The sequence below is a fragment of the Heliconius melpomene genome, chromosome 2 (genome assembly GCF_056956725.1).
Source record: "Heliconius melpomene rosina isolate 202511_hmr_F chromosome 2, ASM5695672v1, whole genome shotgun sequence".
NCBI classification, from domain to species: domain Eukaryota; kingdom Metazoa; phylum Arthropoda; class Insecta; order Lepidoptera; family Nymphalidae; genus Heliconius; species Heliconius melpomene.
In genome coordinates, this window is record NC_140390.1 from 5,367,435 (window position 1) to 5,380,204 (window position 12,770).

Consider the following 12,770-nt stretch of genomic DNA (forward strand, 5'->3'; position numbering starts at 1 on the left):
ACATTTTGAATTTCAAAACAAAATCTGAGATCAGTCAAGGCGCAGGGGCACTCGAGGAAAATTAAACAATTTTTTGTTTCATTTCTTCGCTCTGGTGTCGAGGCAAAACGCGGCGTTGAGATTCGCCATTCAACACGCAATGCCTTCAGAATTCGGCGGAAAGTTGGCACAGAAACTGCGAGGCTGCTGCGTGCGAGAAAAAGAAAACAAAAAAAAAATGTTTTTCTTGTTTTGATATAGTCCTCTAATTTGATTTGACAAATTCCGCTGCTATCCCTCTGCTTATTAACATTCACACGTTCGGATATTTATTTATTTATAGTTATTTTATATAGTTATAAAAAGATTCTAAACATATAGTTAGTTCCTATAATTTTACCAAAATATAAAAAATATTTTTATTTATATATAAATAAATAATATAAGAATTTCCTATTGATATTTTAGTAAAAGGATGTTTATATCGTAAACGCGAAGAAAACAACTAAAACCATCGTACTTTGAAAATCCATGGCCGCCGAAATTGAAACATATGTTTAGTAGGTAATTGAATTACTTTGCAAACACATAAATAAAATCTTGGCAAAGTAGATTTTCATGTTTTTGAATTATATACTAAAAAGATTAACCAGTGAAAAAATGCTACATTTGGAAAAAACAACATAGGTTCTGCCAAGAATTTCTCGTCAGTAATTATTTGCATTGTCACTAAAAGTTTAAAACTAATACCTTAAACATTATAATTTATTATTTTCTAAAAATAAAATTCTATTTATTTTTTTGTTGATATAGTATTTAACTATAGAAGTAGAACATTAAAATATACTAATACACTTCGATAATAAGATAACTAAATTAAATCAAATTAAATCAGCTTCACGCTGTATCCCGCACACAGCAGAGTAGGCAGAGGGAAGCTAGTGTTAACATACGCCGTAGCCCGAATTCTGGAGGCATTGCGTGTTGAGTGGTAGAACTCATCACCGCTTTGCCTCGACACCAGAGCGAAGAAATGGAAATATCAACGTAAATAAATATTTCACTTCCTTGAGTGGGAATCAAACCCACAACCTCATAAGATTAACATTTAACCTACAAAGAAAAAACGATAACTATAGTTTAGTTTATTAAGCCCAATCCGTTCCGTTGGCATTAGACAGTAGTAGGTAGGTACAATAAGAAATAAATAACGCCGCCTGCCAATGCGCATGCACGCCAATGATCTAATATCCGTCACAGTTTAGAACGTTGCGCAACACGCGCGTAACTCGTTGCGTCTTTTCCAACGGAATTAGCTTCGAAATGTTGAATGTTAGACGGAATGTGGGTTCGATTCCCGTTGGAGGAATGGAAAAATTAAATTGTATGAACGATCAGCCAAGAAAGCAAGCAATTTTTCAAACCATTTAACCTCCTTATATGATATCATGAATTATTTAAAAACGATTAATTATTCAATAGTGTAAATATTAACAAAGCTTCGCGTCTCGAATATATTAGTGAAAAATGGGTATTGTAGTGTTTTAACACTACGTTTTCTCTGCCTACTATGCGGGAAAGCCTTAACGCGGAAAAAGATTAAAAGTTCTTATTTTAAAGACAAAAAGCATTCTATTTTACCAAAACAAATAACAAATATTATTTAAAAATAGTGATCACTCGTAACGTAAAGGAAGTGCAAAATTACGTAGGCGAAAACTAATTATTTATAGGGAACAAAATGAACGTCCCACTTCGAGACATTGACAAAAACTTATTAATTAATATCGAAGTGATATAACTCTATTGGCACCATGATATCTGTTTAATAAATTGTTTTAATATTATATAGTGTTAATTATGTATTTTATGTATACTATATAAAATACTATATACTTTTAATTTAAGCGAAATTAAGAATGGATACAAAGTGTGACTGTAAAATCGACTGGTTGTGGGTTCGATCCCCACTCGAGGAGATGAAATAATAATTATTTTGTCGAGTTTCAGAGTTCGTAATAATAATCGCACTCGAGGAAAACCGCGGCGAGTGGCTAGTAATTACTATTATATCCGAGTCCTACCAAACTTATCTTAACCATATATAATTAATTATTAATACTACGTTCGTAAAAACGTGTAGAAGCGGGACATTTTGTTGTTACGTTACATTTGAACTCGTAAATCCTTGAGTTATTTTGACAAGTGCTACGAGCGATTATGTGAAAATTTATTTAGACTAAAACTGTTTTTTACGTTTCGGCACAACTATAAAACCTTTAAAAAATAATTTGGCGATATTTTAAAAAGAAAATATGTCACCCAATGCAATAACAAGAAAGTTTAAGAAAGAAAGAAAGAAAATTCTTATATTTAAATTAGGTATAAAAGTTTTAATGATATCTATTAATAATTATTAATAATTATAGAACTAATTAGTCCGATACTAATTTATACAGAATTAGTAAAACAAACGGCAATAGCAAATCACTTTTCGAGATGAAGGAATATTTTCGGAGAAGTAAATCACTGGAAAATAGGACACGGCGGGCTGCGCACACGCATCTCGTTTTGATGCGATCACATTTGAGTTTATTGTAATTTTATGGGCTGTTGTTGTAAGGCAAAAGTAATTAAAAAAACATGAAAAATTGCTTTAAAAAGTTATGTTTAATTACTGAAACATCTGAAAATTCGTAATAGAAAGTGAAAAAATTTATAAAAATAAATATTTTGCTCGCGTATAACATTGTTAATCATCGACTTATCCTGTTTGTTCTAAATGTGTCCATGTCATTATTAGGTTTGACTGCGGAATAACGATGTTATTTTTTACATGACTTCAATGACCTAGATATAATGTTATAATTAAGTCTGGAATATCGAAGAAGTTAATAAAAATAAGTTGAATGACTCGAAAAGAATTTGTTCGAATTCGAAGCAAAAAGTTTAACATTTCTGTACAATTTTTATCGTATAATGATTTTTTTTTAGTTTTATGTCGTGTCGCATATAACAGGGTAGGCAGAGGGAACCTAGTGCAGAGGGAACCTAGCGCAGAGGGAATCTAGTGCATGACAGGCTGAGGGAAAATTCCGTGAGAAAAATCATAGACAAGAGAATAGAGACTAGAATGACAAAAAATCATTAATACTGATTATAATTTAACCTAATACCAATTCCAGTAAAAAATACTAAAAACTTATGTTTTATTTCATCATTACAGACGCCTCGCAAGCTGTTCGACAGTTAATGACCACAAATAAACAAAAACTTTGCATCAGTTACTCGTTTCAACTCATTCAATGATTGTAAATGGAAATAATTAAATACGTTTCATTCATTTAAGTATTTTTGTAACAGTGTTTTTTTAAATTTATTTATAGGTATTGTCTCGGTCAAGGAAAACACTCGTTTTCTTTGCCATTGAATATATATATATTTGTAATTTTATTTTAAGAAAAATGGCGGTTTAGTGTGGGTGATGTGAATCATAGCAATATTATTTCGCTCGAGGAATTTTCTTATTTTTATCAGAATGGAATTTTAAATTCGTATGTAAATATCTAAAACATCGAGCCAAAGCGCGGCGTTGAGTTCTGCCACTCAACACGCAAAGCATCCAGAATTCGGCAGAAAGTGGGGAACAGAGTGTCTTAACACTAGGTTCCCTCTGTCTACCCTGCTGTGTGCGGGATGATTTGTTTATTATTTTTTTAAAAATCTAAAACGGTTTCTTAAATGTATAAATTTTAAAGCAAGTATAATATCTAGTAGTTTTAATTGGTATGTATTTGAGAAATATATATTTATAGTAACAGAAAGCCAACCTTGAGAGATTATTGTATGACATCGCTATATGCAATATTATTTAAGTACGCGTTTGATACTTAAATAATAACTTTTAGTTATAAACAACTTCTTTACAAAATATTAAATTTATACCTATATTTTTTTAATAAACAAATCGTTTTTTTTAAAGGTTTAGTTAGCATTGCAAATTGTAAAAAAAATTGATTGTTAAATAATGATTGTTCCGTATATCAGGAATTAATATTAACAGAGCGAAATTAAAATATTAAATATTTAATTTCCTCGAGTGGGCATCGAACCAGCGACCTGTCCCGTTTTCAGTTATAGTAATTTATAAAAAAATAAAAAAAAAATACTCACATGCATTTATGACTCTCCCATCTAACAGGAATTGTTACAATTCAAAAACAGCATTGTTAAAATTATAATATGAGAAAAATGGTCAACAAACTAAATTTATTAGACCAAATTCTAATAGAATAGAAAATAGAAACATAGAAAGAGAGATTTGTAGAGAAAAAAAACACTAAACTAAATTCAATATATAATAGAAAGCACGATCTATGAAAAGCGGTCACATCGCAAAATGCAAGATGCCAGAATGATGTTGACAAGAGAAACAATCCTGCGAACCAAGGAGAGCTGGTAAGCAGGCAGGTACAGTTACTTGCAAAACCCGTAAATGAAGATTCCATATAGAGACAAAATTGTATTGAAAAAATTCTGACAAAATTAATTTTAAAACATCAACTAGTTTCGCAGCTGTTTTGACTATTTTAGACGTGGGAGCCTATTATATTTAATATAGAGTGCACTGTATTCGCACAGGAAACGATTACAGGTTTTTTATTATATCTTTTATTTTTCCAGCTTCACGCATTATCCCGCATGTAGAAGGATAGGCAGAGGGAACCTTAGGGCAGAGTGGTTGAACTTAACGCCGCGGTTTGCCTTATTATAAGAGCGAAATATAGAAAATATTAATAAATAATAATTCATTCGAACGGGAATGGAACTACCAGTCGACCAGTGCCGCTGTATCATGACGGACTCTAGATTTGTTTGTTGTTAATTTAATTATTTATTTTAGGGCAAAAATATATTAATAATAATATATAATAAATATTTATTTTTGTAGCTAACTATACTCGGTTATACGTTTCGCATGATTGGATTCTATTCATAATCAATCCCATTGTTTTCTCTTCGATACGAATTACGATAGACATAAAGTACTAAGTAGCTTAAGAATTGAGATTTGGGTACAGAAAATAAAAAAAATAAAATTTCATATTTATAAATATTTTCTAAATATTTTTTAATAATTAATTAATGAATATTAACCGAGACATTAGTATATTCAAATTCAAATTTTACTTTTTATATTTTAGTATGGTTTTCTAAGTTAGTAGAAAACAATGTGTACACGGTATAAATGTTAGTAGAGTCTAAATAGAGTTACTTCATCATTTTAATTTGTTGCAAAAAGTCCGTTCATATAAAATATTTTTTATAGATATATTATCTATAAATTATACTATAGCAGGAATTTACAAAATTGGTAAATTTTCCAAAAGGACAATAGTGTCGCCATCTATAATTAATTTTTAGACTTAGTTGGTTTTCCACAAGCGCTACGATAATACGCAGCACGTACGTACTCCAGATATTAGTTCTTTGATTAGCCAGTAGATGGCTGCTAGGTAGACTATTTCTTTTGCTTCAAAATTAAAATATATATAGAGATAAAAATATATATTAAAATTAAGAGTAATTTAAGATTTTATTGTTTATTATAATTAACAAATATTTACATATAATATAATAAAAAAAAATATTTTTAATATAACATGGATACTTGATAATATAATAAATTATTTTTAAAGAAAAATAAATTATTAGCAGCAAATTATTAGAATTTCATATTAACTCTGAGTTAACTCGAAAAGTATTGCAAAAAGATCCTACTTAACGCTTGTATATTATTACTATAATGACACCTCGTATCCGTAGCTTAACATTAAACTCTTATTTTATATATCGTAAAAAAACTTGCCTCAAAAACTTTAAAAGAACTTTGATTACAGGAAATTGTTCTTTAATAATAATAATGTAACAGCAAATGGCAACTTAATATATATACAGTACGGTCAACAAGTCGTGGCCGCCTTGAAGTTAGGTTTACTGAAGTTTTGCATAATGTTCACTCGGTAAGAAAATAATCAATGTAAGAAAATGCTTTGTGCGGGATATAGCGTGAAGCTGATTTTTTTTTCTCTAAAAATAAACCTTAGGTATATAATTTAATTAAATTTAGTATGAAATTAGAAGCAATTTTTCAGATTCACGCCTTATGTTCACGCCACACCTTGTGTTTAAGATATTTCTCTTTCCAGTTTTCGATGTTTACTGGAGGCATTGGTTGTTGGCGGTACTCAACGCCGCCTTTTGCCTCGACAGCAGAGCCAAGAAATAAAAATATCAAATATGTCATTTCCTCGAGTGGGAAACTAAAATGTTAATCTCCAAAATGTTTGTCTGCAATATCATATAATTAATATTTATTAATAAACGTGTGAAAATCTTAACTATTAATAAAATAATCATAATTGTTTTCGAGAACTCTTAAAAGATCAACAAAAAATGACAAAAGCACTTTATACAGATATATAAAGAGAGATATAACCTAACATCCTATTTAAATGTTATGTTACTGAAGTCTATAAAAAGTTAGTCTAGAATTATAACTAAAATAATTTGATATTTTAAAGGCAATTAAGATTTTAGTTTAAAATCAAATTATGCAAATATTCGAAGAGGAGCAAATGACCCCAGTCAAGGTTTACATATGGGCCGTATCGGTTACAATACAGGTTTAATCAAAATATATATATCTGTGTAGTATATATTCAATACCAAATCATCAAGCCAAAAAAGTGAATAACTTTAAAGAAATAATATTAGTTCATTTTTTTAAATTCTAATTCAAAGCAATTCTATCTTGTAATTGCAATTATGTATTATTTAAGGAAGTTTTTAAAAACCTCTCATGGCGCAGCGTCGCATGGGTGTCACTGTAACCCGACGGTTGAAGGTTCGATCCTCACTCGAGAAAGTGAAATATTTATTTACGTTTATATTTCCATTTCTTCGCTCTGGTGTCGAGGCAAAGCGCGGCGTTGAATTCTGCCACTCAACACGCAATGCCTTCAGAATTCGGCAGAAAGTGGGTACTTAGTGGGTACTTACCTACATAGGTAGGTTCCCTCTGCCCACTCTGCTGTGTGACAAAACGATGGTCCTTAGGCACCTTAGGTCCTTAGGTATCGTAAATGAAAAATCACGAATGGTTTTATTTGAACTTGTACTAAGAAGTCTACTTTTAAAGATTTTTTTTTCACACATAAAATCGTAAACTACCCTCATTTATAGTCCAAAACAGCAATAAAAGACTTTTGCAATTTTTCAATTTCCATACTTTACTTAGGGTCCGAAATTTCCTTTCTGTACCTATACCAAAAGCGCTTAGAGTCGAGTTTCAGGTGTAGTACTTATAAATTTAAAAAATATATATATATATAATTGAATCCTATTTTACGAGAAATTTCTGTTTTAATAATATTGTAAATACGAGAAATTATTAAATTTTACCACGTTCTAGAAAGTTGTATTAAACTGCTGTTGTCATAACCTTTTGACGACCATTTTATGCATCCAAGTTGTATTATTAATAGTCGAGAATATACGCAAGCGTGTGACTTTAAACACGATGGTAGTGAATTCGATTCCCACTCAGGGGAATGAATTGTTATTTTAATTTCTTCGCTCTGGTAATAAGGCAATGCGTGCTTCAGCTCAACACGCAATGCTTCAACAATTCAATGGAAAATGCGGAACGGAGAGTTTAAACAAGTTCCTTCTGCCTACCCAATATTCAGAGAGAGAGTTTCAATAGTCATATAACTAAGTTTTTGCAAGAACTAAAAGTTAATATTAATTAATTTGAAAATAGAATTAGTGCTTTCTAAGATAATTAGATAAAACACTATATCAGGCATGGCTTATCTAGTTCTCGTTACTCACGTACGTACGTGATAAACGTCTAACTAACCCACCAAGGAGATGCCAGCTAATATTTTAGAGATGCTTAATGGGATATTTTCTTGTACCTATATCAGTATATTTATCAAACAAGCTACGAGATGTAAATTTTTATGATGGTATATATTATGGTAGGGTAGTAGTAGATATAATTTCTTGGATGTTATAAAATGATTAGTTATAATTCTAATAATTATAAAATAAATAGAATATTTCGAGGCCGTCGTAGCGCAGCGGCACAAGGTAACGTGTGTGAGTGTAACGCGACGGTTGTGAGTTCGATCCCCATTCGAGGAAGTGACATTTTTATTTAAGTTTATATTTCCATTTCTTTGCTCTGGTGTTAAGGCAACGTGCGGCGTTGTGTTCTGCCACTCAACACGCAAAGCCTCCAGAATTCGGCATAAAATGGGAAACGGACCTCTGTCTTCCCTCTGCCTACCCTGTTGTGTGCGGGATACAGCGTGAAGTTGATTTAATTTAATTTTAAATAAAATATTTTCTTCGTTCGGCGTTTACATGTCAAGACTAAAAAAACTTTTAAAATGTTTAATAAAGAAACCTACCTTAGTTTCAAGTTTTTCCGTTTCATTTTTGTAGTGTGTGCGTTCATTTTCAACTTTGTCCAATTTCGCACGGAGTGTTTCCAATTCGTCCTGCAAAAAAAAGAAAAAATATATAAATATAAGAAAATCTGCATAATTACTTTTAATATAGTGGGCACAAGCGTTAGTGTGTTGTGAGTTCGATTTCCAATCGATGAAATGGAATATTTTACATTTTTATTTCCTCGTTCTGATAACGAATGAAAGTGCAACATTGAATTCCGCTACTCAACAATGAAATGCCTCCAGAATTCGTCGGAAAGTGGGCAACGGAACCGTCTTAATGGGATCGGAGTGTCTTAGCACTAGATTCCCAGGTTCCCTCTGCCTACCCTGCTATGAGCGGGATACAGCGTGAAGCATCAAAAAAATACAGCGATTACTCATATTAACTACGACTACGTTTTACCATATAAAAATCTAAATATCTTTACAACAATTATTATAAACAACAAGAATCGAAACGATCGACTTGCATAATTTTAAAATACGACACGACTATTTACATTTGGATGTTCGAAAGCAGGTTTTTAATCTTTTATCGGTATTTTAAATTCTTTTTGGTTCGTTTTGAGTGCACTAAATGGTATATTAAAAATAACTTGTTTTAAATATATTTGGATTAAAATACTATAAACTGAAGATAAAGAAAGTTTGCAATAAATATAAAATTTAAAATACGTTTTATATTAATTAGCAATGATAAAATCTTTTGAATATGGTTAATTTTAATTACTATGCAGTCTGCCACTTGTATATTTTTAGTATATAAAGGAAGATTGTGTCTTTGTGTTTCTTTCAAAACGATATTTATTTTGGTTTCACCATTTATCACGAGAATTTGTTGAAGCGTAGAGTGGAGACTTAAATCATTGTTTTTAAATCTTGATGTTGATGAATGTAACTTTATAAATAAGTAGTGATCTTTTACTCTTTCCAAATTTGAATACTTTAATAATATTATCTAATTGCCATGCTACAATATAATATCTAACCATTTATTGTATCTACCTACAACTTTATAAAGATACGCGTTTATTACTTTTAAGAAAACGTATAAAAATTTGAACGCGCGTTTCTTGGAAAAGCGGCCTCCGACTCCACCTCTATCTTTGGTGGACTTCCAAGAGGTGCAGGTTCAAATCCCGTTACTATGAAATTCTTATACATTTCCTATTCTCTCTTAACTGAGGAAAAACACTTTAAAAATATTAAAAATACAGCATAATTTATTGCATAAATACCATAAAAGTAATAAATAAAAACAAATTCCATAGTAAAACTAGTAATAGGTCTATACAACACTGGTTTATGCAAATGAGTGAAACTGCAGTGAAATAGACCGCGACGATGATTGAATGCGGCGATCATACTCGCAAATTGACAATCATATACAATTATATAGGCTGGTGGTACACTGAGCTATAATAATAAATGTATAGAATTATTAAAAAGTAAATAGTATGTGACTGTAAGAGCGACTGGTTGAGTTCGATCCCCACTCGACGAATAAAAATATTTATTTAAATTATTTTTTGATTTCTTCGTCCTGGTATCCAGAGAAAACGCGGCGTTAAGTTCCGCCACTAAAAACGCAATATAATAATACCCTGCTGTGTGCAGAATACAACGTGAAGCTGGTCTCAAGCTTGTTCTCAAGATCGATCTCAAATTTGATAGCAGTTTATAAATACAGGCCTACATATTATATGACTTAATTACACATATTACGAATACACGTAAAGCTGAATTTTGTATGACATATGACAATAATATTTTTTTTGGAAATCAATTATTATGTGAGATTTAACCTAACAAAAATATTAAATATTTCTAAGAAATAATAAAAAAAATAAATAAAAAAGCAATACTTGAACGACTGTCATTTATCCATTAGCAAAAAAAAGTAAGTAAAACGCGACGTACACGGTACGTACGTATGTATGTATTGTGCGCACTTTCTTGTCCGGGAAGAGAAAATCATGTAGAGAGAGAGAGACCGCTTTAAAATTCTATACTTAATTGCCGCCATTAAAGAGAAAACCTGAACAAGAACTGTTTCCTTTCGATTCCCACCTTCGTAAGTTGACACGTAAGTTCTAGGTATTATATAAGCGATGGCACTGCGGTCACCACAGCTACCCACAACTACGCAGTTGAGCCCTTCCTATATAACATACTATTCATGTTAAAATAATTCGTAGGTATAACTTTTCTATAGATATGAAAAAAACTAGTTTTTTTTATTATTATGCTTCACGCTGTATCCCGCACACAACAGGATAGGCAGAGGAAACCTAATTTTAAGACACTTCTTTCCCCATTTTTCGCTAAATTCGAATGGCGAAAGTTGAAGAAATTAAAATATTAAATATCTCATTTCCTCGATTTCGAATCGAACCACTACACCATTTAGACATTGTCAGGCTTAGCTGTTCCATACAAAACATCAAACTCCCACCAGATCCAACCATGCGGAACTGTTTTGTTATTCCTCTGTCATATACGAGTGTGTCAGCTTTCACGACGCGGAAAATGAAATCTATAAGAACCGTATATTGCATTTATATGCTAAAATCTATTATAATTAGCTTAAATAAGCGATTTGTATGTAAGTATACTGGAAAAATTTGAATGTATTTTTAGCACTAAATAGTAATTTGTTGTGATTAAAAGAAGGTAGAAACAGAACGATTCTGTCTGCTGTTGTAGAAATCAGATGTCCATCTAATACTTTGTTTCTTAAACTGAATTTGGAGTTAGATATATATTAGATATTTTAGACATGTTCCTTATAAGTATTTAGTTTAAATTATTATTTATTATTTAAATTAGTAATTGAGTGGTTTAACTGTTAGCGTAAAACGTCTAAAAACTGAGGTTTACTTATAATTTTTTTCAGCATCACGCTATTATGTTGCAGGGACCCTAGTGTTAAGACACTCCCCATTTTCCGATGAATTCTGGAGGCATTACGCTTTGAGTGGCGGAACACAAAGCGCAATGCCTCCAGAATCCTTTTGAAGAAATGGAAGAAATTTAAATAAATTTTATTACCTCGACTGGGAATCGAGCCCACAGCCTGTCGCAGTCACACGCGTGTGCCCCCTTCGTCACGACTGCCCCAAGTCGATATATTAATACTTGATAATAATATTAAAAATTTCTTCAATAAAACTATATTTTAATTTTTGCTACCACCAATGCTTCTAATCTGTAGCTAATGGTACAAAAACTAGACATAAAAACTCCAACACAAATTATAATTGTTCTATCCGGGCTGTGTGAAACAATGAGAAATAAAACACTTCGTGTACACTGCCACTAAACAAAGACAATTTGTCATCTTCGTATATTAACCTGCCTTTCAAACTGTTTATATAATTTTAACTGACTGTAATAATAACATTATATTTTAATTTTGAACTGTGTAAAAGTAATTAATTTAAATAATTTCTAAATCCATAAGGTTTTTTATTACAATCTATTGATACATTCAGTTGTGGGTTCAAACCCAAGAAATTGATTCCCATCCGATGAAATGAAGTATTTAATATTTTTTTCGCTATGCTGTCGAGGCAAGCGCAGCGTTAAGTTTCGCCACTCAACAGGCAATATCTCCAGAATTTAGTGGGAAATGGGGAGTGTCTTAACACTTGACTCCCTCTGCCTATACTACTACTACCTACTGCCATACAGCATGGAGCTGAAGAAAAAGAAGAACATTCATTAAAAAAAACTCCCATGCAGCCTACACCATATCTACATGTAAGTAGCACCAATAACACAGATCTAAATTTAAAAAAACAATAAACAACAAAGATATTGTTCATCCATTGCACTTATTTGTAATACAATAACATTTTTTAAACGTCCCTATTCTATGAAACTCACAAGCGTGGGAATAGAACCCGTTACAACCGTCATAACACGAATGGGTTAGCATCACTGACTTTTTTTACATTAAATGCAGTTATTTTAAAACCCTGATCTAATTAATGGATTCAATGTTATATCTCGTTATGGAAGACCGTAGAACGGTACGCTTTTTATCGTTTACACTCGACTGACTATTTATAATTGAAGTAAAAAGTAGTGATTGTTTATTCTGTGACTGATCCTAAGTATATCAGCAAGGTTGGTATTATTATATTGTTTGTGTATTTTATAATAGTTAAGCATGTTTCTTATAGAATAAAAGTCTTCAATGCTTCTTTCGTAGACGGATTCGAACAATCTATCTATATATATATAAAATCGAAAGGTCACTCA

General features: G+C 31.3%; 1 protein-coding gene across 4 annotated transcripts in view; it reads right to left on the bottom strand.

The window, feature by feature from the left end:
* Positions 1–12,770, bottom strand: part of Mhcl (Myosin heavy chain-like) — a 192,967-nt gene that overhangs the window by 13,655 nt on the left and 166,542 nt on the right. For all 4 annotated transcript variants that reach the window (XM_085199135.1, XM_085199125.1, XM_085199143.1 and 1 more), the window contains one exon: positions 8,460–8,549. In XM_085199135.1, coding sequence (XP_085055261.1) covers positions 8,460–8,549 — 90 coding nt within the window. The remainder of the gene's footprint in view (positions 1–8,459; positions 8,550–12,770) is intronic.